The 27,760-nt window shown below is 38.0% G+C and overlaps 2 protein-coding genes across 3 annotated transcripts; both read left to right on the plus strand.

The window, feature by feature from the left end:
* Positions 1–1,199: 1,199 nt before the first annotated feature.
* LOC138898336 (uncharacterized) lies at positions 1,200–1,703 on the plus strand. Its single transcript, XM_070184396.1, has one exon. It carries the CDS (start codon positions 1,200–1,202, stop codon positions 1,701–1,703), a length of 504 nt encoding a protein of 167 aa, XP_070040497.1.
* A 19,395-nt stretch (positions 1,704–21,098) lies between these two features.
* LOC104118547 (uncharacterized) lies at positions 21,099–26,031 on the plus strand. 2 transcript variants are annotated; one of them, XM_009629816.4, is made up of 8 exons: positions 21,099–21,633; positions 22,333–22,435; positions 22,553–23,049; positions 23,138–23,240; positions 23,349–23,524; positions 23,636–24,601; positions 25,449–25,553; positions 25,671–26,031. In XM_009629816.4, exons 1-8 carry the CDS (start codon positions 21,205–21,207, stop codon positions 25,806–25,808), a joined length of 2,517 nt encoding a protein of 838 aa, XP_009628111.1. In that variant the 5' UTR covers positions 21,099–21,204; the 3' UTR covers positions 25,809–26,031. The 2 variants fall into 2 exon arrangements, with proteins under 2 accessions (XP_009628111.1, XP_009628110.1); XM_009629815.4 differs by having other exon boundaries at positions 23,349–24,601.
* The last annotated feature ends 1,729 nt before the right edge of the window (positions 26,032–27,760 follow it).

The following is a 27,760-nucleotide window of genomic DNA, read 5'->3' on the forward strand; positions in this document are numbered from 1 at the left end:
GTTGGGTTAGGGACCTGGCCTCGACCTCTTCGTACGCTGAGCACTCATGGCGCGATTTATCAAAGGGCCGATGGGAGGCCAAAACTCATGGTAAGCCCCTTTCCTATGTCCTTGATGATTCGATCAAAACGTCTTTCTTATACTTAACCAATTTTCCTGCGTGTAGGCCTGGGCAAAGATGCGGTCATGAGGCCCCCGTCTGGAGAGGAAGAGACCTGGGGGCCGGTTCCGAAACTGGCAGAAGACAACAAGATAAAAAGGGCCTCGGCTTTCGAGGATCTAGAACTTAAGATAAGGACGACTCGTAAGCCAAGGAAGAACACCATCCCTCTGACCTACGAATCTGTTTGGCGTCTGAGGGATGAAGACGAAGAAGAAGAAGAAAATGACGACGGCTCCATACTGGTGGCCCGAGTAAAGAAAACCATCGATGCCCCAAAGAGAACTGGATCGATGGTGGTTGATGAGGCTCAGCCTCGAACTGAGGGGATATGAGAGACTCGGACAAAGTCCCCGAGTCATTGGAGGGACCGGCCCTGAAGCTCTTCGAACTGAGGAGAACGCCCCAAGTGTCTCCCTTGGGGCAATAGTAATCGGAGACTCGCCCACTCTCCCTGCTTTTTCTGAAGGGGCAATTTGGGAAGCCCGAGCTTTGGGGACCCTCGAGGTAGACGGAGCTCATGAGGGAGAGGACCCCTTCTGTGATTTGTTTACAAGTATCGAGGATACTGCCAACCCGAGTGACGTATCGGGTCTTTTCTTCTAGGCTCAACGAGCCCTGAATCGGGTAAGTTTTGATTCCCTTTGTTGATGTCATATTCTTCCATTTTATGCCTAACTTTTCTCTTTTCATATAGGCTTTAGCTCTACATCAGGAGGCATTTTCCAAGTCTCGGGCGGAGCTGAGCCGATGTGAGGCTGACTTCCGAGGGCTTTCGGAGGAGAGAAATTCCCTCAAACTTCTTAGTAGGCAGAAAGAGGAAGAGATCAGAGATATTCGAGCCGAGTTGGCCAAGGCTCACCAAGATTAGACAGATCTGATCGAGCAGGTAATGAAAATCTTAAAAGCTCATGGGCTCGATTCGGGAACGATGGCTAATATTTCAATCTCACAGCTGCAGTAGAAAATTAAGAGGGTCGAGCAGTTCAGTGAGGAGGTCGACACAATAAAGGCGGAGTCCTTAGGGTGGAAAGAAGGTATGGACTACTTTGATGCAGAAAAAGAGACTGCTCGAGCCCAATTATCATCGGTCGAAAGTCAACGTCAAGGCATGAAAGAGAGGAGCTTGACTCAAGCTAGGAAAATAGAGGAGCTTGAGGCTCGGTTGGCTTCTGAACTTGCCAAGGCCAAATATGAAGCCGAAAAAGCAAAGGCCGAGATGGATGTGATCGTGGCCGTCTATCGGGCCGATGCTGAAGCCGCTCAAGTCCAGGCGAGAGAGGCATATGAGTCTACTCACACTCGAGCATATTGGATTGCTGAACTCGCCAAATGCCAATCTCGGAGGGAAACCCTCGAGGAAATTCACGCTCGGGGTTTTGATCTTACCAATGGGATAGCAAAGGCTAGAAACCATGAAGCCGAATCCGGAGCGTTGGCCACTTCCGATGACGATGATGATGATGGCAGCAAGAGCGGGTCCGAGAATGGGGAGGACCTCGATGTAGAAGAAGCTGCCCCCGAAGGAGATCAAGAACCTTAGGATTTTTCACTTTTGATCTTTTTGTATAGGATCCCGATTGGACCTTGTAAATATTCATATATATAATGATCTATTTCCTTTCCGAATTGTCTTTATTTCTTTTATGCCTTGTGAAAGTTTGTTCATAAGTTCGAGGCTTAGGCATTTTGATCGAAACCGAACTAGTGTAGTTTTTATAATCGGGTGAGTACTTGATCGAACTCGGAATAGGGTGACCCTTAGGTTTTAATTGAGTGAGGATGATTTCTTCGAACTCAAAAATAAACTGGCCTTTTAGGCTCTTAAATTAGGCCGATACGGCCATAGTAAAAAGAATGGTTTTCTCCCCCTTTTCGGCTTGATAAATTTATCGTTTAATTATATAAATTTTATTGTGCCTTAACACAAAATAAAGGATTTGCTCGATAGTTCGATGGGTTCCGTACCCATTAGGATTTTCAAGGGTCGATATTATCGAGCCCTTTGTTTTGCAGTGCCTTAGCATAAAATAAAGAATTTATTCGAGAGCTCGAACGCCTTTATATATCCATTAGGATTTTCGAGGGTCGATATTATCGATACCCTTAGAAATTTGGCCGAGGGTAGCCTTTTTAACCGGTTTATGAAAATATTCGAAGGCCTATTTAATAACGGAAATCGGATGTCTTCGAACCATGTTGATTTGGCTGTAGCCTTTAACTTGGGATTCGCCTTTTGGGCTTGTTCCCTTGTTATACTTCGAACTTATTCGAAGTATCAGTCCCCGAGTGGGGTGGCCATGGCCTATAAAATGGAGGATTGCCTTTTTAAGGTCTTACGATATCGAGGTTTAGTAATTCGATCGTGTCGGTTTTTTGGACGGCAGTCCCCGAGTATGGATAAATTGTTTGAACTTCAATTGTGATCGGCCCTTAAGCCAGTTTCCACCATAGATCATAAGTATGTGATTGCAAAGTATAAATTTTAAAACATGGGGTATCTGGTAAGGAAAAATACTTCTTCCAATAAATTATACATGCGTACATGTTTTGCCATTAGGGCTCGAGTAATCTACACGGACACGGTTCATTTGACCGTTTGGTTCTCTACAAAATTTACGTATCGAGACCCTGTCGACATGAAGTATTTTCCTTGTAACTATCCAAGGGTGATGCCCCCCAGTATTCGAGGTTGATTGTAAAGGAGCCTCGGATAATGTTGAATTGCACTAAGTTAGCACAAACAATGGTTGCCTCGTTAAAAACCTCGTCGGAAAAACCCATTTGGGATAAAAACCGGTCTAAGGAAAAAAGAGTGCAACGCCTGCTTTCAGACCTAAGGACTGCGTTTGAAGGATCCTTTGATGTCTTCGATTAAACACCTGCAAACAGTTAGTATAAAATATAAATGAAAATATAAAAGGTTGTACCTTAGCAGTAATATCGTTTGAGGAGTGACACGTTCCAATTATTTGACAACGATTCATCGTTCATTGTGCCGAGTTTGTAAGATCCTTTTCCGACAATATCGAGGATCTGATATGGTCCCTCCCAATTTGGGCCGATTTTTTCTTCATTTGGGCTCGATTATTGAGGTTAGCTTTTCTCAATACTAAGTCCCCTGTTCTAAAATGTCGAAAATTGGCTCTTCGCTTGTAGTACCTTTCGATTCGTTGCTTCTGTGCGGCCATTGAAGGAGGGAGCTTTCTCGTTTTTCATCTAGCGAATCGAGACTTGTATTCATAGCCTCGTGATTCGACTCTTCCGTTGCATATCGAAACCTGACGCTAGGTTCCCCGACTTCGACCTGGGATTAGAGGTTCGGCGCCATATACTAAAGAGAATGGTGTTGACCCCGTACTGGATTTTGATGTTGTTCGATACGCCCAAATGACCTCGGGCAACATTTCTCTCTATTTTCCCTTTGCGTCGTTCAACCTTTTCTTTAGATTTTGAATGATGGTTTTGTTTGTTGACTCTGCCTGTCCGTTCCTACTGGGGTGATATGGCGTTGACAAGATCCTTTTGATTTTGTGGTCTTCAAGAAACTTTGTTACTTTGCTGCCGATGAATTGCTTTCTATTGTCGCATACGATCTCGGCAGGCATTCCGAATCGACATATGATGTGGTCCCAGATAAAGTCGATAACTTCTTTTTACCTTACATTTTCGAAGGCCTGTGCTTCAACCCATTTAGAGAAATAGTCAGTCATAAATAAAATGAATTTAGCTTTACCTCGGGCCGATGGTAGAGGGCCGGCGATATCCATTCCCCATTTCATGAACGGCCATTGGGATAGGACCGAGTGGAGTTGCTCCCCAGGTTGGTGGATCATCGGCGCATATCTTTGACACTTGTCGCACTTTCGAGCAAATTCCTTTGTATCTTTTGCCATATTGGCCCAGTAGTATCCTGCTCTGATGACTTTGTGAACCAATGATTCGGCACCGGAATGATTTTCACAAATTCCCTCGTGAATTTCCCGTAAGACGTAGTCGGTGTCTCCGGGACCCAATCATATCGCCAATGGTCCATCGAACATCCTTCTATATAGTGTTCCATCTTCGGTCAATGTGAATCGTGCGACTTTCGTACGTAGAGTCCTTGATTCCTTAGGATCCGACGGAAGCTTTCCGTTCTTTAGGTACTCGATATATTTATTCCTCCAACCCCAGGTAAGACTTGTGGAGTTTATTTCGGCGTGGCCTTATTCGATCACTGACCTCGAAAGTTGCACGATAGTCCCCGCGCTAATTTCGTCGTATTCAACCGATGAGCTCAAATTTGCATGGCCATTCGGGGTTGATACTCGATATCATACCCGCTAATTTCGACGGCCCATTTGGCCAATCGGCCCGAGAGTTCGGGCTTAGGCAAAATATTGCGAAGAGGATAAGTGGTCACTATACAAATTGGGTGACATTGAAAATATGGTTTTAATTTCCTAAATGCGCTTATTAAGGCAAGCGCCAACTTTTCTAAGTGTGGGTACCGGGTCTCGGCCTCGCCTAGAGTTCGACTAACATAGTAAACAGGAAATGTCTTACCTTGCTCTTCTCAAACTAGGACTCCACTTACCGTGATTTCCTAGACTGCTAAGTACAAGTAGAGTTTCTCGCCTGCTTTTGGAGTAAGAAGCAGTGGCGGGCTCGAGAGGTACCGCTTTAATTCTTCCAATGCTTGTTGGCATTCCGAGGTCCATGCAAAATTGTTCTTCTTTTTGAGCAGCGAGAAGAATTTGTGACTTCTATCTGAAGACTTTGAGATGAATCGACCTAGGGTGGCTATGCGCCCTGTTAATCTTTGTACGGCCTTAACATTATCCATGACTGTGATGTCTTCAATCGCCTTGATCTTATCGAGGTTGATTTTGATACCCCGATTTGATACCATAAAGCCGAGGAACTTGCCCGAGCCGACCCCGAATGCACACTTCTCCGGGTTGAGTTTCATGTTGTATTTCTTTAGTATATTGAAGGTCTCCTGCAAATGTGTCAAATGGTCCTCTGCTCGCAGAAACTTAACTAGCATATCGTCAATATAAACTTCCATTGACTTACCTATTTGTTCTTCGAACATTCGATTTACTAGGCGTTGATAAGTGGCACCAGCATATTTTAGTCCAAACGGCATTACATTATAACAATAAGTGTCGTACTTTGTGATGAACGAAGTCTTTTCCTGATCCTCCGGGTTCATTTATATTTGATTGTACCCGGAGTAGGCATCGAGAAAACTAAGGATCTCGTGTCCGGACGTGGCATCGATCATGCGATCGATATTCGGCAAAGGAAAAGAGTCTTTAGGACATACTTTGTTCAAATATTTATAATCTACACACATCCTAAGTTTATTTCCCTTTTTAGGGACTACGACTACGTTTGCTAACCATTCGGGATATTTTACCTCCCGAATAGATCATATCTTGAGAAGTTTGGTTACCTCGTCCTTCATGAATGGGTGTTTTACCTCGGACTGGGGTCTTCTCTTTTGTTTTACTGGGCGGAACCTCGGGTCCAAGCTCAGTCGATGTGTAGCGATTTCGGCGGGATCCATGTCATGTCTAAATGGGACCAAGCAAAACAATCCATATTATTGATAAGAAATTTAATGAGTTTTTCCTTGAGCTTGGGGGTTAACCCCGTTCCCAGGTATACCTTTCGATCGGGTAGATGCCCGATCAGTATGACCTGCTCTAGCTCCTCGACCGTCGATTTGGTTTCGTCAGAATCCTCGGGGATTACGAAGGATCGAGGGATCCAGTAGTCATTGTCCTCGTCCGTTCCCTGCTCCTCCGATTGAGTCGGGCTGGTAGTTGTGGTTGCTATTTAGCTTCATATTTTCCTTTGGATTCCGATCTTTTTGTTGATAAAAGTGTCGATGTCAGTATCACTTCGTCGACCGCGAACATCTCTTTGGCAGCGTGTTGTTCCCCGTATACCATTTTTACTCCATCCGGTGTTGGGAACTTCTGCATTTGGTGAAGTGTTGAAGGAACTTCCCTCATATTATGAATCCAGGGTCTTCCGAACAGGGCGTTGTATCTCATGTCGCCTTCGATCACGTGGAACTTGGCTTCTTGAATAGTCCCATCTATATTTACTGGTAAAATGATTTCTCCTTTAGTCGTTTCGCTTGCCATGTTGAAACATTCAGAACTCAAGCTGCGGGCACGATCTGGTATTGTAAGCCGAGCTGCTCCACAACCCTCGATCGAATAATATTGGTTGAGCTTCCTGGATCAATTAAAACACGTTTAACCTGAATTTTATTCACAAGGATAGAGATTACCAATGCATCATTGTGGGGTTGTGAGATTCCTTCTGCTTCCTCATCGTTGAATGATAAAGTGCCTTATGGTGTATAGTCTAGAGTTTGGTTTTCCCTGTACCTTAGTTCGTTTGAAAACAGGCCCTTGTAGAATATCGATCCCACCAACGATCATGTGAATCACGCGTTGTGGTTTTTCCTGCTCGTTTTTTCTGTCTGCATCCATGTCTCTAAAATGATTTTTAGCTCGGTCACTCAAGAACTCTCGAAGGTGACCCTCATTGAATAGACGGGCCACCTGCTCCCTTAGTTGTCTGCAGTCTTCGGTTCTGTGACCATGCATACTATGGTATTTACATATTTGATTGGGGTTCCTTTGGGATGGATCGGTCTGTAGGTGCCTGGACCATCTAGTATCTTTGATTCTCCCAATAGCTGACACAATACCTGACGCGTCGATGCTGAGGTTGTATTCTTATAATCGTGGTGCCTCTGTGGGATCGGTACATTTATCGAAATCGTTTTTGCTCATGAGCCCTCGAGAGCTCTGTCCTCGATCGTTCCTTCGATCATTTCGGATGGGATTGCGTCCCGGGCCGCTGTTTCTACGATCTGCATTGTATGGCTGATATCGGTCTCTGTTCGACCGAGGTTCTCTGTCGATATCTCTCTGAGTTCTTCCAACGGGCCTGATCGGATAAGCGGAACCGGAAGGAGTCCCTAATTGATCATCCTCGACCCTGATCTTCGACTGGTATCGATTATGTACATCGGCCCAGGTTACTTACGCATATTCAATTAAATTCTGCTTTAGCTGTCGCGAGGCCACCGAACTTCGATCGTTCAAACCTTGAGTAAAAGCTTGAATAGCCTAATCGTCTGTGACTGGTGGTAGTTCCATACGTTCCATCTGAAACCGAGATACGAACTCCCTTAACATTTTGTTATCTTTTTGTTTTACCTTGAAGAGGTCCAACTTCCTAGTCGCAACCTTTATCGCTCCGGCGTGTGCCTTTACGAAAGAGTCTGCAAGCATGGCGAAGGAATCGATGGAATTAGGTGGCAGATTGTGATACCATATCATTGCCTCCTTCGATAGAGTTTCTCCAAACTTCTTTAGTAGAACCGATTCAATCTCATCATCTTCTAAATCATTTCCTTTTATCGCACATGTATAGGAGGTGGCATGCTCATTTGGATCGGTGGTCCCATTGTACTTGGGGATTTCTGGCATGCGGAATATCTTCGGAATGGGATTTGGAGCCGCACTCGGGGGGAACGGCTTCTGCACGAACGTCTTCGAGTCCATACCTTTCAAAATTGGCGGTGCCCCAGTATTTGATCAACCCGGGAGTTATATGTCTCTACTTTCTTATCATTTACCTCAATTTTCTTTTCTCCCATTTCAATTCATTTAGTGAGCTCCTCGAACATTTTCATAGTGACGGGGTCAGTCCCCGATTCATTGGCATTTGACCTTTCCCGCACTGGCTCAGTCCTGTGAACGACTTCAGGTTTTACCCCACTCGGCGCTCGATGTTGATTTTGTAATTGTGCTATAGCGGCTTGTTGAGCCTGTAACATTTCAAATATCAATTGGAGGCTAACTCCACCATCTCCTCCGTCATGCATACTTCGACCACCAGATCAACCTTCCATGCGTACGCTACCTTCAGGATTAGCGCCCAAATTTGTATTTAGGGCGATATGTGAACTGACGTCGATGGGGTTTGAAATTGGTACTCCCTCGATATCAGCCTGAGGCACCTCGATTTCTGGGGCGACTATATTGTCATTTTCCCCGTGAAATCTGAAACCGTTATTACCGTGTGTGGGTATTGTTTGTGAGTTTGACATGGTTTTTTCTGAAAACAAAAACACTTACAAGAACAAGCATAAAGTAGTGTGTGTTATCGGAATTAGTGTTAAGCAATCACTATTATCCTTAGCCCCATAGTTGGCGCCAAACTGTTTACCCTCAAAATTAGATAACAATTAAACTTATAATGTGGATTTAAGGACACATGATTTCACTTAATACCGATTGATAAATATGAAGAATAAAGATAGAATTATACAATGAAGTAAATCAAACCAGTATTTGAGTAGCACTAAACCCTTGAGTTAAAGTATCCTCAATCTGATTGATGCAAGGACAATAAAAACACAATAAGCTGAAGAATAAGAGTGTGAGCGAGGAGGAAAATTATATTGCTTTGTTATCAGTCGTGACTACAAATGGTTAGAACTCTCCTTTATATAGTAGAGGAATTCTATATATGGTATAATTCTAATTACAGAAGGAAATCTCATGATTAACTAAACAACCATTCTTGATTCGATCCGTTCCGAGATTTCCGCTATGATTTTCGACCGGTCGCGGATATCTCGCTTTTTCATTATTACGCAATCTTCGGTATTGCTCGATACTTGTCTCGTTCGGTCTCGATTGCTATCGGCCTCGATCTTGGCAGGTGCCTCGAATCCCGATCTCGGTACCTTGTCTTCGTGCCTCGATCCGATCTACTTCGGAGTCGTCCTTTGATGTAAACTCCCGGTCTCAGTCAAACAGTAAAAATCGAGCAGGTCCGATTTTAACCATATACATTATGATATATCAATAATTTTTAAAATCAACAATTAAGTGAGCGCGTATCTAGTGGGTGTCGAACAAAATCTTACGTTAAAAGTGATAAAAGAAAGATAAATATATACGAGGTGCAAGGACACTTTTTAAAGGTGAGTAATTTTGAGAAAAATCGTACTGACTTTATATAAAACGGATATATATATATATATATATATATATATATATATATATATATATATATATAGTGTTAGGAGTGATGTTGAACGGATTTAGCCAACAATATAATGTAACATAAATTGTGAATAAAAGGTTACCCACATAAGAGAAAGAGATTCAGTATCAAACTAAGGGACACAAATGCCAAAAGTGTTAATTTATAGTACTATGATAACGGAATAGACATTAGAGGCCAATTGGTCTAAAAATTGTAAGATTAGGGGGTGAAGTGATTTGACATGTTGTTACACCCCATGTGTTCGTATATGAAAGTACGCCATAAGTAAATTGATGAAAGCTCGGAAATGAGATATTACATCCTGCATTTTCGTGTGTTAAAGTTTCGTCGTAAAGTTAATCGACGTAAGTTCGAAAATGGGATTATTTTGAGATTATAAGCATTATGCCATTTCAAACAAGTGATGAGTAAATTCGTGAAGGTGAGAGGGCAAGCAAATAGAAGAAAATAAATTTCGTCGAAGTTTGACAATTTGGGATAAAATACGGCCCGAGCTAAAATACTCGATATTTATGGACTAGTACCATACAAGGTACCACATGATCATGATAGTGAGGTGTATCAAGTGTATTAAAAGTGAGTAGTATTTTAAGTAAATTGAGATAATTCTTATCTATGTGAGTAATTGATTAATTATTGGATTTGTGGATAAATATTTACGTAAAACTTGTTGGATAATTATAAGGGGCAACTATACACGTGGGGGTATGTAAGTGTGGCAAAAAATTGCCAACAATCTTATGCCTAAGGAGGTGGTGGCACTACTACATCCATATCTCATTTTGGGTGTAAAGATATAATTAAAAAGGCCTTTCTTAGTTCACAAAGTAAAAAGGCATAATTCCAATCTTTGAAATTACAAAGATACGGATGAAAGCTTCAGCAAAAGTCACAACAAGATTATGATCAAATTCATTTTTTTGGCAAGGAATATACAGAAAGGAAAAACAAGAAATATAGGTAACGAAATTTTTGAAGTTAATATGAGACCTCATGCTACTATAGTGACGGCAGTCTTAGATTTGCAAAGAAATTCATACGAAATTGCACTGCGTAATAACAACGGGATTTTGCAACTCTAGGAGAGTACAGTGCAATCCTTCTCAAGAATACCATACGGAGTTTTTCCTACTCCAGGTATGTTAAGGCTATCCTTTCTTTCCTTTTGGCATGATCCAAATGATACAAATGAAACAAGTAAAATACGCAACTTTCATAAATGACTCTATTCATAGAAATACTAGGGGTGTCTACATTCTTGATTCCCCATGTGAATTATTATTATATCTTCTGTTCATGAGTCTCAGAAAAATATGTATTTGATAAAGCTTATCCAAAAGGCATATTGATTTTTATGACATTCCGAGAAATCTTATTAACGTATTTCTTATGCATTTCATGCATTTATACATGTACATTGACCCATGACCATATGGCATTATATACGCGTATATATGTATATTATATATATATATGGGATATGGGAAAAGGTTACGGCGTTATATATGCACCACTACCTGATCAGCTGGTATACGTTGATGATTGGCCCACAGTGGCTGAGATGATATGATGGGATGCCCTCAGAGGCTTGATGATGTTATGAATGCATATACACATACATGGTATGACATTTATACGCATATGCATAATATTATAATATTAAATTATTCATAGAGATATTCAGATATACATGTCGAGTCTTTTACTTCATGTCTATTGCCTATAATTTACTGATTTTCATTCCTTACATACTCGGTACATTATTTGTACCGACGTCCCTTTTGCCTGGGGATGCTGCGTTTCATACTTCCAGGTCCCGATAGACAGGTCGAGAGTCCTCCAAGTAGGCTATCAGCTCAGCGGAAGATGTTGGTGCGCTCCATTTGCTCCGGAGTTACTTGTTTGGTCAGTATGATATAGACGTGTATTGTTTGGTATGGCGGGGCCATGTCCTGACCTTTATGATAAGTATGTACTCTTAGAGGCTTGTAGACAGATGTCATGTATACGAATACTTGTATGGCCTTGTCAGCCTATATGTTAAGTATACAATGGATCATATTGGTCTTATAGGCTCGTATGTCACAAATATGAGTTTCTATATCAAGTTGGGTCATTCTATGTCGGATATTTCCTCATGTTTACTCTGATTATCTCATGACGCCCCTTGTGGCCCACTTACCTATGATGATGTAATAAGAAATATAAGTTACGTTGGTACTCGGTTGAGTAAGGTACCAGGTACCCGTCGCTGCCCATCGGTTTGAATCGCGACAAAAGTGATATCAGAGCAGTTCTGTCCTAGGGAGTCTACAAGTCGTGTCTAGTAGAGTCTTATTTATGGGTGTGTTGTACACCACACTTATAAGCAGGAGGCTACACGGCATTTAGGACCGTCATTATTTCTTCTTACTCTAGATCGTGTGGTAGAGCTAAGTTGTAAGAATTCGAACTCCTAAACTCTATCTTATTCATAATACGACGATGCATATACCTAGAAAGACGGTTGGTAAGGGATTGAATGCGGTTGTGGAAGAGTTGAGTCAGAGGAACTCGATTTTGCTTTATGCTTATGATGAGTAAATGTAAGGTCTCCAGTAGATCGTGTGTTTACTAAGACGTGTAAGCTTCTGGAAAAGGAGTCTTAAGGCATGAATATCTATCCACCCCTATGGTGAAAGGCAATGAGAGGTTCAGAAGGTAGATACAAGTTTCAATAAGTAACAGAAGCAAGATGAAGAATGGTACCAGGTACCCAATTAATGAAGATTAACAGTATTTGCAATTCAAGTAGAGAAATATAAACATTTTGAGTTACCTTCAATTATAATATAGGTATGTACAACTGGCCACACCCATCTCATTTATGCCCTATGGGGGCTAACAGAAGTAGTATAAAAGAAGGTAGGATATCAGGATCTAGCTGGGGTTAGGGTAACCCAAAATTGTGGATGGATTGTTAGCGTTAGCTGACATTTCCAAAGGATATTGCAAATATATTGATAAATCTCCTTGTGAGACACCCAGATGGTGCACTCCAAAATAGTACAGCTAGATATGAGTACTACAAAGATAGGCACTGGAAGCCTTGAAGGGATAAATATTACCTTAGTGTAGCTCCCGTCCCTAGTAGAACGGGAATGTTAGGCAACCCGAAGAGCCAGGGGATGGAACAAGGGGAGCTAAAAGCAAAAGAATGTCTCGTTGGAGTTTTCAGAATAAAGTGATAGACATAAATGTTAGTAGGAAAATAAGAAGAGAGTTAATGAAGCATTATGAGTAAAATATGATACATGGATGACAACGGTAGATCAAAAATATGACAGTATTACAGAGTCTTTAGTCAAGTAAAGGAAAAGACGAGATGTGACAGGCCTTGAGACAATAAAAAAGCCCCTTCTATGAAGTCAAGCAACCGAACCTCTCGGGTGACCTTCCCCTCCTTTCCGCCTTCGTACGACTAGTCTTATTTTCTTTATTCCTTCCTTGTCGTGAATCGTAGAGTATAGGCCATAAAGTCATATCCTCATTTCGAGAAATAAGTTCGTGACTCTAACGCGACTACCGGAAGGAAAAGTTAGACCCCAGAGTAACAGAAATCAGTATGAACTGGTGAGCAAGATAAACTAAACATGAATTAGGAACTGAGTGATTTGATAATAGTCTGCATCATGAGAATTTCAGAGATTGCGTTCCGACAATAATAGAATGGACGACAAAAGAATAATTTTCAAAGTCCATTCAGGAAGACGCTTCCCTAACGTAAGCAGTGTGAGCAAAGTCAAGCTTAAGGGACTGTGTGTGCCAGTTACACTAGGTGTCTCCCTCGCGAGTAAGAAATTTTATTATCCTTGGTACATAAGGATTACCGCAAGGCGATTAAAGGTCATCGATGATGTGAAAAGACGCCAAAGATGAAGAGATAAAACATCTATAGGTAGCTCATCGTAACACTAAATCTTAGCACTCCCCTAAAGGGGGGAATATGGAGTGATGTGGCATTAAGTCGGAATTAAGTGGTTCTAGTAACTATGAAATAGTAAAGGAAGAATGCGATAAAAAAGAGAAAGGGATGAGATTGCACTTATTCAAAGCCTACAAATATGCTACGATTCCAGAACATTATGCAAACACTATGTCAAAGAGAGAAAGTAAAGGTTCCTACCCGGGATGTTATGGATAAATAAGGAGCCAGTGCGAGAGATAAGTTAAGACAAAGGAAATAACCCAAGAAAGATTACGCAGAATATTTATATAGGAATAGGCTAACGAGTAGTTAATAATTGATTCAGGAAGAGCCTAGTTATGTCTAGACAAGAGGTTGCAGACAAATCAGCAGATCGTGCAAGATAAACATAGTAAAACCCAATATAGTAAATTCAACCTCACAGTTATGACATTGCAATACTTGAGATATATTCAGATAAGAGTTGAGAAAGTTAAAGGTACCATATGAGTGTTACAAAAATAAAAGAGAGTGCCACTAGGAAGACAGTCAAAATATCAGTTCAAAAGCAACCCTACAAGCACAAGGGCGTGGAGGTAAGTAACTACGGATAATTATAAGCGAGGAAGGACATCAAAAATTCCGTCGAGTATACGATGCAATAAGCTCGCAGCTTTACAAGAGGCAGAGGGTCTTACCTAAGTACTACAACGAAAGACTAGCTGAGAAAATAAGGAAAAATGCTTCAACCTAAGCACAGTGACCTAAAGAGGAAATGGCTGTGTAACAACAATCTCACAACAACATTGTAAGCACTCCAAAAGAAAGTGGAACCCACCGTGGCTAATGAACGGGAAGTAAAATCAAAAATAATATTCGAGATCATATGAGTTGCACGAAAACTCTGGCATGCGTGGGAACTAAGATAAGCTAAGAATGCACGCAACAAAGGGGCAGAAAGACCAGGAAAAGTAATAGCTTACGTTTAAAGAAAGCTGAGAATGAACGAAAAGAATTATTCGATCAATGATCCAGAGTTAGTTACGTTATGAACGCACTTAAGAGTTCGGAGTATTATCCATGCAGCATATATGTTGACAATCATACAGCCGTAGAAGACTCCGGTATATGTTAAAAGAAAGAATTGAGTCCAGGTTATAGACAAAGGATTGAATTGTTAGAAGATTGTATCCTGGATATTCCATAGCATCCATGAAAGGCTAAAGTAATAACTAACGCCTTGAGCCGCGGATCGGAAGATAACTTAAGCCTACATAAAGGTTGATCAGAAGGAAGAGGAAACTAAAGAGTTTAATCAACTAAGTAAATCAGGAGTCTGATTATTGGACCCAGAAAATTGTAGACCTCGTAATTGAGAATATTACAGAATCACCCTTAATATCAGAGGTACAAGAGAGATAGTACAACAGCCATATTCTATAATGGCTATACGATAAAGCCAATTAGAAGAGTACCAACCTCATAAGAAGTCAGTATGAAGCTCCCATCGGATTGTGTATGCAACATATGTGCAAGTATTATAGTAGAGCTTGAAGTTATGGATGTGAATTATACCTATGTGGAATGGAGGTCATGAAAGAGATAGAAGATGTGATGCGAGATTTTAAGGTAAATAAGGTAATTCAGTATCCAGGATTAGTAGCGGCGTCGTCGGTTGCATATCTTCCAGCCTAAGGTTTCTAGGTATTGAGAGGCCTAGTCAGGAGAGCAAAGAAGAGTTAGAGATGATGTGATATCTCGCTTGATGTTCCAGAATAACATAAGGAAATCTATGGGGCAAGCAAGTTGAAGGAAGGTTGCAAGTAGTATAAATAGATATGTGTAGGTCGCAAGCTAAAGTATGGTAGAGCGACAAGGTTGTAGGAACACAAGAGTGAGGATAAGAAAAGGCAAGTGAGAAGATGATGAAAATGGATAAGTCCTTGGGATTAATCCCGTGAAAATAAGAGAGCTAATGATTTCTCTAAGTTATAGAAAGCTCAGTATAGCCTGAATGAACTCCAAGAAGTCTAAGACTAGTAGCAGAGGTGGAATATTTCCCTTGTAGTAGAATAAAAGTGTAACTGTGATAGATAAAGGATGACGTTCGGGTCTTCGATTGAGTAATGATTTGAAGAGGATTTCACAATTGTACGAAATTAAAATACCTACGTAAGGTGAATCACATTGGGATGCTATAAAATATGATTATTGAAGTACAGTATCGCCCTCAAGTGGATCAGGAAAATTACTTCAAATAATCCTCGATGCAACATAAGCCCTAGTGGAAATGTATTACGTAAGAAGTTTCAAGTTATCTATGGAAGATTGTAGATCAACATTGAGGTGAATCGACAATGGATGGATAAAAGTTACAAAGTACGAGATGAGATTAGGCCACCAGTCTTAAGATGAACAATAATGAAGAAGCGTTAAACGACATGCTTTATGCATATAGGATAAGCAACGAGAGTAACCTAGAATTTGGTCGTAGACCTCAGTAACGATAAATCGAAGTAAGAGTCATGGTATAGTATGACCCAGCTAGATGCAGTAAAGTCATACGAATGGATAAACGAATCTATGAAATAAGGTATAGTAATATTCGTAGGTTCAACAAAGTACCGAGCGAAGAACTTCAGTATACCTATAGATACCCAGAGAGACATTTTATCAAGCTCTGTATATGTTTACAAAGTGAGGCCTAGAGATTGGCTAAAAGCTCGAGGAAAAAAGAGAGAGGTGTCGCATAGGTGCACTTACAAGGTCAGTATCGTACAGGCTGCATGATAGAAGGTAGCAACAGTTACGAGATTGGAAGGATTCCGATCACAAGCCATGGTGTGGGAAAGAGGCCTAAAGGGGGGAATGCCCTGGCCTTTGGATTTATTCACAAAACAGTTACCTAAATGACAAGGAGAGTATTAAAGTATTCGCAAAAGCTATGGGTTATGAGAATGATAAGTGCATCAGTCAATATTCGAGGATGAATGTTCCAAAGGGGGGAATAATGTTACACCACATGTGTTCGTACGTGAAAGTGCGCCATAAGTAAATTGATGGAAGCTCGAAAATGATATATTACATCCCGCATTTTCGTGTGTTAAAGTTTCATCGTAAAGTTAATCGACGTAAGTTCGGAAATGGGATTATTTTGAGATTATAAGTATTATGCTATTTCAAACAAGTGATGAGTAAATTCGTGAAGGTAAGAGTGCAAGCAAATCGAAAAAAATAAATTTCCTCGAAGTTTGACAATTTGGGATAAAATACGGTCCGAGCTAAAATACCCGGTATTTATGGACTAGTACCATACAAGGTACCACATGGTCATGATAGTAAGTGATATAAAGTGTATTAAAAGTGAGTAATATTTTAAGTAAATTGAGATAATTCTTAATTATGTGGGTAATTGGTTAATTATTAGATTTGTAGATAAATATTTAAGTAAAACTTGTTGGATAATTATAAGGGGGAAACTATACATGTGGGGGTATGTAAGTGTGGCAACAAGTTGCCAACAATCTTATGCCTAAGGAGGTGGTGGCACTACTACATCCATATCTCATTTTGGGTGTAAAGATCTAATTAAGAAGGCCTTTCTTAGTTCACAAAATAAAAAGGCATAATTCCAATCTTTGAAATTACAAAGATACGGATGAAAGCTTCAGCAAAAGTCACAACAAGATTATGATCAAATTCATTTTTTTGGCAAGGAATATACAGAAAGGAAAAACAAGGAATATAGGTAAAATTTTTGAAGTTCATATGATACCTCATGCTACTATAGTGACGGCAGTCTTAGATTTGCAAAGAAATTCATACGAAATTGCATTGCGTAATAACAACGGGATTTTGCAACTCTAGGGGAGTACGGTGCAATCCTTCTCAAGAATACCATATGGATTTTTCCCTACTCCAGGTATGTTAAGGCTATCTTTTCTTTCCTTTTGGCATGATCCAAATGATACAAATAAAACGAGCAAAATACGCAACTTTCATAAATGACTATATTCATAGAAATACTAGGGGTGTCTATATTCTTAATTCCCCATGTGAATTATTATTATATATTTTATTCATGGGTCTTAAAAAAATATGTATTTGATAAAGCTTATCCGAAAGGCATATTAATTTTTATGACATTCCGAGAAATCTTATTAACGTATTTCTTATGCATTTCATGCACTTATACATGTACATTGACCCATGACTATATGGCATTATATACGCGTATATATAAATATTATATGTATATGGGATATGAAAAAAGATTACGGCGTTATATACGCACCATCACCTGATCAGCTGGTAGACGTTGATGATTTGCCCATAATGGCCGAGATGATATGATGGGATGCCCTCAGAGGCTTGATGATGTTATGAACGCATATATCCATGCATGGTATGACATTTATACACATATGCATGACATTATAATTTTAAATGATTCAGAGAGATATTCAGATATACATGTATAGTCTTTTACTCCATGTCTCTCTCATGTCTATTGTCTATTATTTACTGATTTTCATTCCTTACATACTCGACACATTATTTGTACTGATGTCCATTTTGCCTGGGGACGTTGCGTTTCATGCCCGCAGGTCCCAATAGACAGGTCGAGAGTCCTCCAAGTAGGCTATCAGCTCAGCGGAAGATGTTGGTGTGCTCCATTTGCTCTGGAGTTGCTGGTTTGGTCAGTATAATATAGACGTGTATTGTTTGGTATGGCGGGGCCATGTCCCGACCTTTATGATAAGTATGTACTCTTAGAGGCTTGTAGACAGATGTCATATATACGGATATTTGTATGGCTTTGTCGGCCTATATGTTAAGTATATAATGGATCACATTGGCCTTATAGGCCCGTATGTCACAAATATGAGTTTTTATATCTGGTTGGGTCATTCTATGTCGGGTATTCCCTCATGTTTACTCTGATTATCTCATGACTCCCCTTGTGGTCCACTTACCTATGATGATGTAATAAGAAAGATAAGTTACATTGGTACTCGGTTGAGTAAGGTACCAGATGCCCGTCGCGGTCCATCGGTTTGGGTCGTGACACATGTAATTACATTTGGCGAATAATATAGGGAAACTATCAGCTATATCCATTTATAAGTAGCTCATTATGAAAATTGATCAATTAATAAAATATTACTAATATTAGCCAATTAGCTATTTGTAGCAAAAAAAAAATCAAATGTTTGCTTTCTTTTGAGTGGGTGTTATTAGAATAGATTGGTTACATCTTATTGAATCTCAGTTTTAGGATGAATTGGTGAAGTTTTGAGGTGGTATAAATTAAAAATTCGAAGAAAAAATTGAACATGAAAAAAAATGATGTGTATCACACTGTGTATCATTTGTGTATCACATATGTATCATATTTGTATCAATTGTGTATCACATGTATACCTGTGTGTGAGATACATGCGTGATACATGTGTCGCAGAAGAATTTTTTGAACTCGATTTAATTACGAATTTTGATACAAAACCAGTCCAAATCACTTCTAATCTTCCTCAAATTTTGTATATTGACTTATCTATATATTTTCAATGAATTTCAACTATATCCATTGAAAAAAGGTTTTTTTTTTGCTTAGATTTTTGGAATATTGTATTTTATTTTGTATTTCATTATCTTATTTGCTACCTCATCCATGAAATTTCCTTTCCGTCTTGCGTCTAATATTGCTAGTCACGCTTAAAATATGGAAGAAAATTTTTGCATGTGATTCTTTGAGAAAAATAACCTTATTTATTTTGTTTTTCAATTTTTATATGTGTGTTTGACTAGTTTTGATAAGTCTATGACTAATGGCTAGAGGTTGGTAAGTTGAGACTTATTGGGACATTTTCCAATAATATATCAAACTTACAATACTTACGAGAAAGTACAATGACATTTAACCATAGCTGGTGTTAACATCAATAAATTTGGGCATTGAATAAAAACCAAGCTCATAATGTATCAAACTTGCAAAATTCACTTAAAATACACCTCAAATCAATATTTCAATATTGCATCGGTATTTCAAATACAAAAGTTTAATATTTGCAAATTTTGATAAACAAACAAGTATTTATAAATATTTAATGTCCAAACGAATAAGACTCGCCCTTTCCCTTTTATGGAAACGCCTGAATGAAGTGTCCGAACTAGTGGCATATGGGTCACATTCTTTTTTAGGAAATATATATTCTTAATCGCTCCCAAAAATAATAGTCAATAAAATATATATACTTTTTATATATAATATATTTATATATAAAAATATATATATTTTATTGACTTTTTATACTTATATATAAAAAGTATATATATTTTATATACTGGCTAATAAGTACAAATAATTTCAGCTGACTCACCTATTTTGTATTGAGAAAATGACCCTCTATACCCTCCTGAAATTTTTAATAGCCCGTGTTTTTCTCCATTGACACAAAATGTCCCTCCGGCCCAAACACATTACATCTAATAACCCAAAATGTCTATTTTGTATATTTTTTGTAAAGTGACAGTCAATTTTGTATATTTTTTGTATTGTGACAGTCTATTTTGTATATTTTTTGTATAGTGACAGTGTATTTTGTATATATTTGTATAGTGACAGTCTATTTAGTATATTTTTTGCATAGTGACAGTTTATTGTGTATAAATTGTACAGTGACAGTCTATTTTGTATATTTTTTATAGAGTGACAGTTTATGTTGTATATATTTTATATAATGACAGTCTATTGTATATTTTTTGTATAATAACAGTCTATTTTGTATATATTTTGTATAGTGACAGTCTATTGTATATAAATTGTATAGTGACAGTCTATTTTAGTATATGTTTTGTATAGTGATAGTCTATTTAGTATATACGTTGCATAAATTTTGTATATAGAGTGTATCGTGCATCTTGTAATGTATCCATAACGTATCATTAATGTATCCCGAGCGCTATTATCCAAAAATAATATATAAAGTGTATCGTGCATTTTACAATATATCCTTAATGTATCATTAATGAATCCCGTACGCTATTATCCAAAAATAAAATTCATGACATATTTAAGACTACAAGTTTTGAATATACTTCTTTCTTTATTAAATTTCGTGTTAAAATAGCTAAATAAACCGCAGAGAGTATAAAGTATTTCCCCTTGTTATTATGGTCTGCAATACATGAGGCTTTGAGTCTTTAACCATCAACTCGAAAAAGACAGAAACTTCGTAGGTAGCATCAACGAAATCAATTAATTAATTACAAGTACTTTGTGTATATAAAGCCCTCATTCAAAGTGAATAACACATAATATTTCCAGCTCCTAAACTTGCTTCTTATTAGTTTTGGCGTGGCACAAAAGCAAAAATCAAACATGATGAGGTTATGACAAAAATTAATCATGGCCAAGTCACATATTTTCTATCGGTGGATGAATGATTTAGGCTTTACAATTGTTTAATGAGAACCAACAGGAGATTTTGTTCAAAAAGAAAAATAAGAAAATTAGATGGATGATGAAGTTAATCTGGATCAAACAAGCAGTAGCCTAAGGAACATGCGGCAACTTTAATGAGAACGTGGATGAACGATTTAGGCTTTACAATAATATTTGTCGGTATGTGGAGAAGACCAATTTAGGCTAGCCATTATAATTTGTTTGGGGCTATAAACTGTATGGCTTAATTCATGGCTAGCGAATGATAATTGTTTGCGCAGGCCGGCTACAAATGAAATTTGCTGTTTCGTCCAAATTCTTAATGGGCCTTTTGAAATGATCCAGCCCGTTTGACAAAAGAGGGTCCACAAACTCCCGCTAACTATTTCCCGCTAATTATTTCCCGCCAATAATAATAATAAAACTAAACGAAACTCCAGCTTCCCGCCATAACACTCCCTTTTTTCCTCTTTCATTTTCCTAAAACCCTAATTCCATAGCTTCATTTCACTAGAAGAAATTTTTCTGCCGATTTGCTCTCACAATCCAAAAAAGAAAATGAAAAGAAAGCAAGGCGGAAGGGGAAGAGGAAGAGGAAGTTCCATTATGGAAGGCCAATTCACACGGAGCAAATCTCAGATCTACTTGCACTGTAACAGATCGGGTCGAGCTCGGGTCGATTCGGCCAAATTCAAGCGTTCCGATCACCAGCTCCAGCAACTGGTTCCACCTGTGAAGAAACTCAAAATGCTAATCGTACAGAATCCAGAAGGTTCTTCGGATCTGTGTGAAATGTCGCGTACGCCTGTCAAGGATCTTCGTGCTCGAAGAGTGTTTTCTTCACCTTCAGTTGTTATAGAAAATGATGATGATTTGAAGAAAAGCGAATCGCCGTTATTCCAGGAGAAAAAAGAGAAAAAAGGAGGTGGTAAAATTGGTACTGAGAGTAATGGAAATAGGAATGGAGGTGTTCAGAAGAGTAATTCAGTAAGATATTTGATTCATTCTAGCGTACTGCATATTAATTTTAGTTAATTTTTTATATTATGTGTCTGAGTTAGCTAGCTTATATTTTATATAAATTGTATGATTCCTGTGAAATTTTAACCAGGAGTAGAGATAATTTGATTAACAATCTATTAGGAATTTATCTTAGGTAAAAACTTACTTGAACTTGGTATTTTACACCAAACCAGATAGTTTAATCTTGGCAATTTAAATTAAAGTGAAAATACATTTCACTTAATAATGGTTAAGTGATAAATGTGTTTATGAAAGAGACATTTCGTGTGCAATTAAGTTTTTACCTTTTTGGGAACTTAGCATGATTGTATTGGATAACTTTGATTCGTTAATCAATAAGATTGTAGAATTTTCTCTTTGATTGTTTTTTTCATTGTTAACCTAATCCATCTAGGTGTGAGTTCGAGATTGCTTTAGATAGTGCGCATATGTGTGTGTACTTGAGTTTCTAGCTTTCAAAAGTTTCTACAACTTGTATAATGTCAGATAGTGCATCTTTGTGTCTACTTTAACAAAGGTATCCATTGTAAACAATTTACTAGTTATTTACCATGCTATGAAAATATCGGGCATACATATTGATTGTGTAAGGACAAATTCTGGTCTGGTTAGATTAAGTTTTCTTTTTTTACTTTCTTAATTAATTAATTAATTAATTTCTAGGCTGTGATTTCGAGCTTGCGACGGAAGGTGTTCATAGCTCCAAGCTCATTTAGCTACAGGAGATTGCTACCATATTTGACTGAAGCTGCGAGAGAGTACTCTGGTATCTTTTTAAGTTTTTGTTTTTCCTAGTGCAAATGATGATTTAGGGGATTAAACTTTTCAATATTTCCAAGTTTTTCAGTGTAACTGGAGTTAAGACAATGCTTCTTTTTTGTAGATGTTTCAGAAACTGAGATATGTGATATGGAATCCAAGTCTGACGATCCAACTTTGAGTTATCAGAAACCTGATCTGCAATCAATGGCTAGTAATGGTTCTACTTCTGAAGATAAACATGTTGGTGCTAATTCTGATGTCAGTAAATTGCTAAGGAATGTTGAAGGTCAGCAGATTGAGGTCAATATATCATGCAACCCGCAGGACCTCAATGATGTCCCTGATGTTTTGAGCCAGACTCGAGTAGATCCTCAAGTGTTTACCAAGGTGGGAGGACTTGATCCTGATGCATTGGAAGAATGTGTCCAGACGACACCACCAGATGCTGACATTTTATGTAAAGCTGATGTGAGCAACTTGGGAACCAGCATAGAACATAATGCTGAGCAGACACAGAAATTTTTTGTTGGTCATCCATCAGATAGAAGAAATGGCTTCATTGTAAAGAAGTCTAGTTCGAGCCCTGGGAGAAATGGCAGTGTTTCGAGGAATAAATTGGTAAATATCACTAAAGCTCTGAATAGCTATGTGTTGTAAAAGATCGTTTGAGTATCTCTAAAATTTGTATAAATTGTTGTTTTTACAGGCTCTAAATCCTTGCTCTAGGCTGAAGGTGTTCAAAGCTGTAAATTCTGTTAGCTACAGAAGACTGCTCCCATTTCTGATGGATGTTGCAAAAAGTGATTCCGGTAAGTCACATTTTCTACTCCTTTAGGTGCATATATTAGGTGTATCTAAAATGGATTCCCATGAAAAACCAATGCTTGTGGGCTAACCACCGTGTTCATGTTTCTTAGGAGGTGCTTCAAGTGAAAATGGACATACTAAATTTCAGAGGGACTTGGAGTGCAATCAACCCTTGATGTCCGTGAGTAAAGAAGTTCCTACGAATAAAGAATATTCTCATATGAAAGATGAAATTAAAGAACAAGAGACAAAGACATTGGAACCCAAGAGCATCTCAGCCAATGATGTGAGTGATTGCTTAAATACTTGTCTCCCCATGGAAATTTTAAGTTCTGCTGCGGAATCATTCAATAAGAAGCCAAGTTCAGTGTTTCCTGATGACATTTCCTATCCACAGACTTTACTTAACGTGGAAATCAAAAGAAAATCAGAAACAAAGTGTACTGATACAAGTACTACAGAAAAGTTAGAACCAGAATGTCTCAATAATGAGATCAATAATTTTAATACTGGAGAAAATTGTCCAGGAGTAACATCAAGCTCCAATGTAAGTCCTGAAACTTCAACTGGAGAATATAAAGTAGATACCACAAACCTTTTGCCTATCAGTCTTGAAGATTTGTTAAGTGAATATGGGGTCGAAGTTCCAAAAGTTGGGCCTGTTAGTCCGGAAGGTGATCGCATGACTTTGAAGGTAGATCGTCATGAAGAAGCTAGCAATTTGATTGAAGTAATAGGTTCAAATTGCTGTGAACCGACTGGCACTGTAGGAAAGGAGCTTTTCCTCAAGATGTCAGAACCTGAGCCTATCACTAAAGAAAGCAGCTGCAAGGTTTTGTTGGCAGATAGCAATGAAGAGAGTAGTGCGGTTGAAGCAGTTGCTTTGATCAAAGCATCTTCTTCCACTGAACCATCGGATCTCTCAGAATATAGTAATGATGGTCCCACCAAAACCTTATGCAAGGAGTCCATACAAGAAATCTCAGAATCTGAGCCTATTGGTTGTCGACGAGACTGCATGGGTGTTGGTGATGCTCCAAACAAAAATGGATGCCTTGAACCAGCTATTTGTCATCAGAAATCAACTCTGAATGAATCATCATATGATTTGGTTACTCGTCCTGATCTTCTCAACAAAGGGATATTAAAGAGAAATCCTAGGGGATGTAGAGGTCTGTGTAACTGTCTGAATTGTGCATCATTTCGCCTGCATGCTGAGAGAGCATTTGAATTTTCTACAAATCAGATGCAAGATTCTGAAGAAGTTGCTCTGGGATTGATGAAGGAGTTGGCTGATATGCGGATTTTCTTGGAGAAACACCTTTCTAGTGAAAACGACCTTGCTCCTATACCACTTTCTCAGGTAAAGACTAGATTAACTACTCCTTTTGATAACTGTGTCTCTTACTGTCACGTTATGCTTATACATTTCTATTCATATTACTTGTCATTTCATGTGTCCCGAATTGCATAGGTCAGCTGCTTTAGTTATGTTTATGTCTACTCCTGAAAGTACCTCATAGCAAGCGCCCTGTTGTTGTGGATGATTGTTTTTTCAAAACTTTGAATTATCTTCTGTTTTGAGTTTCATCAACTGATCCACTTTGACAACATAGTGCAAAATGATTCCCCATTATGTCAGATAAAATTCTTGTTTTCTTTTACCAAAAAAAAATTCTCGTTTTCAGAAATTGTCACGTCAAAGACCAATTCAAGGTAGTCCTAAGCTTCAATTACTGGAAATATTCGATTCTTAGTTCTGCACAATATCTTCCCTAGTTTTGTATAACACTTGTTTTCTAGTGGTACTTTAAGCCTAAAGGGTCCTGCATATTGGTGTGAAACAAATTGGATATTGCTTCTTCAGATCATCAATTTGCCAAATTGATAATTCATGTGATACTTTAGTTTTTCCCCTTCTGTTCAGCCATTTATTTATATGTTCATGTCAATTAAATTAAGAGAAATTTATCTAATTCTGTTCATAGTTGAATGATTCAAATTCCAGTGAGATAGAAAATAAATGTTCCTCCCAATCCAGTGCACCAAATTGTAGCCCTATTACTTGAAGCTTAGCCTTTGTTTTCGTAAACTTTCTTGTTTGGTCTTCTTTCTTTCTGTGAGAGAAAATAGATGTTTGTTCTATGTTATCCATTTAATGACTGTAAAGCTTATAAAAGCATGATCTCATGTAACTTTGTTGCACTCAGCTTGAGGTTGAAGAAGCATGTACGAAGGCATTGGAAGCAGAACAACTAGCAAAAGAACGCCTTAGCCAAATGAATAACGAGCTCCATTATCACTGCAGAGTCCCGGTAATTAACCAGTGCATGTTCTATTACAACTTTAAGCATAATCAACTTTTAATCCTGTCCAAATTAGCATTTCAATCCTACTTACTTACATTTACTAATTCAATGTATAACCTGCAGCCCTTGTACCGGCCAAGAGTGACATTTGCCAGTCATATAGAAGAAAAAACTGTTCAAAAGATAGAATCATTCAGTTCAAAATCTGAGAAAGAAGATATCAAAGCAAGGGCAAAGCGAGGCCGAAAGAAGCATCAGTGAGCTAAATACCTGCTTGTGTTAACTCTACTTGGAATCAGATAAGAAACTAGTTATGAAAGGGGACTTGTAGATAGTTGAGAATCCCAGATTATATAATTATGTTTGAAGCTATAATTCTTAATACCTCTTCTAAAATGAGATATACTCTTCGTACTCAATACTGCAAAGTGATTGCTTTGTATCTTGAAAAGTTTCTTCTACAACTATGGGCTAAAGTTTGATATCTGTAGAGTCCCTACTTAAATATCTTTATATTCATACTCAATGTTTGTTCCTTGATAACTATTATTAGGATTAAGATATAGAGAAAAGGAGAAGGGGAGCTGGTAAAGTTGCCTCGTGACCAGGAGGTCGCGGAAACAGCTTCTAGCAAAAATGCAGAGTAAAGCTGTGTACAAAAGATCCTTGTGGTCCACTTTTTCCCTGGACCCTGTGCATAGCGGGAGCTCTGCCGTATTCACTGATTTCATTTTTTTTTATCATATTGCTTTTCTTTTACTTTTATTATGTGCTATTAGTTCAGCACATTTTGTTTTGGATTGTTTCTTAGAGTTAATTTCTTAAATTGTCACTAAACTTAATGAGGATATTTGAAATAAATTACAATTTGAAACAGAGGAAAACAATTAACTTCAATATCATGTATATGCTTATATTATCTGGGCAATTAATTTTAATATCCTATCTAGACTTTAGGAGAGTTCTCTCTGAGATATATTTTACAATCCTTTTTGTTTTCTGTGGTTTTCGAGTTCTGTTGGAGTTCAAGGAGTAGAAGTCAACAAACCTATATAATTCGCTAAGAATAATTATTAAAACTGAAATCGTAGTAGAATTTATGCTGTCTGTGAAGGTCCATTATTATTAGTTAAGAAAAATATTGAGCGAGGATCTATTGAAAATATATTCTTTATCATTAGGTACGTCTGTCTAAGGTTTGTTGTTATTGTTAAAAAAATTATCGAACAACTTTATAAAATTAGTCAATTTTAATAACTCAAATAAATAAATAAATAAAAATAGGAAAAGATCATGCGTCATATTTCAGAATTGATCTTTCTATTTGTTGCACATCGAAGGCAACCATACGTATAAGATAACTATGGAAATTTGTTAAATATATATTTTAAAGAAGACAGTCCTAACAAGCTAAAGAATTCCTTGAAAATAGAAAATATGCGAGGTAGGAAAGTGGGCCATAACATGGGCCCATAAAATTTAAACAAATCAAGCCCATCACCATCATTTGTCCATGGCCCACATAATTTGTACTTAGCTGCTTTTTGGGGTATTATTATCGGTCAGAAATTATTTATATTAGCTAGCCGAAAAAATATATAAACTGTATAACTTTTGTACATAATATACAAAGAATATATATATATATATTTTTGGCTATTATTTTAAAAAACGGTTATACAGTATCAATTTCCGGCTGTTTTTTCGGCTTGTACTACGTGTTCGCAATTCAAAGTGCAAGCTTGAACTCTTCATAATAAATTATTGGCATCTTTTGGAAACATTATTAAGATAATTAATGGAGAACAAATAGCTTTAGCATCCCATTACCATCTTAAGGTTAATGGAGCCTTTTATGGCAAAGGTTGGTGAGGAGAAAAAGATTATTTTTCTTTCAATATTCTGAAGGTTTTTCAAATTATTAATTAACTGAATCAGTAATTAACCAGCAGTTTAAAATAAGAATAACTTATATACGTCGTTGACGGTGTAGAAATTTTTTAGTATATATTATCAGATCAGTCAACAAATATATACAGGTAATTTTCTATAAAAAATTGAATCTTAAAAATAAGTTAGGTTATAACCTTTTGAAATATTTGTAATCTCAATAACTTGGGAGTTGAGAATAATATCTCTTCTAACAATGATTCGATTCCCATAGCAAAGATCCCCTTTAAGACCTTGCCAACGCATTTTCGTCTAAAAAATTC

This window comes from Nicotiana tomentosiformis, chromosome 9 (assembly GCF_000390325.3).
Source record: "Nicotiana tomentosiformis chromosome 9, ASM39032v3, whole genome shotgun sequence".
In the NCBI taxonomy this organism is placed as follows: Eukaryota; Viridiplantae; Streptophyta; class Magnoliopsida; order Solanales; family Solanaceae; genus Nicotiana; species Nicotiana tomentosiformis.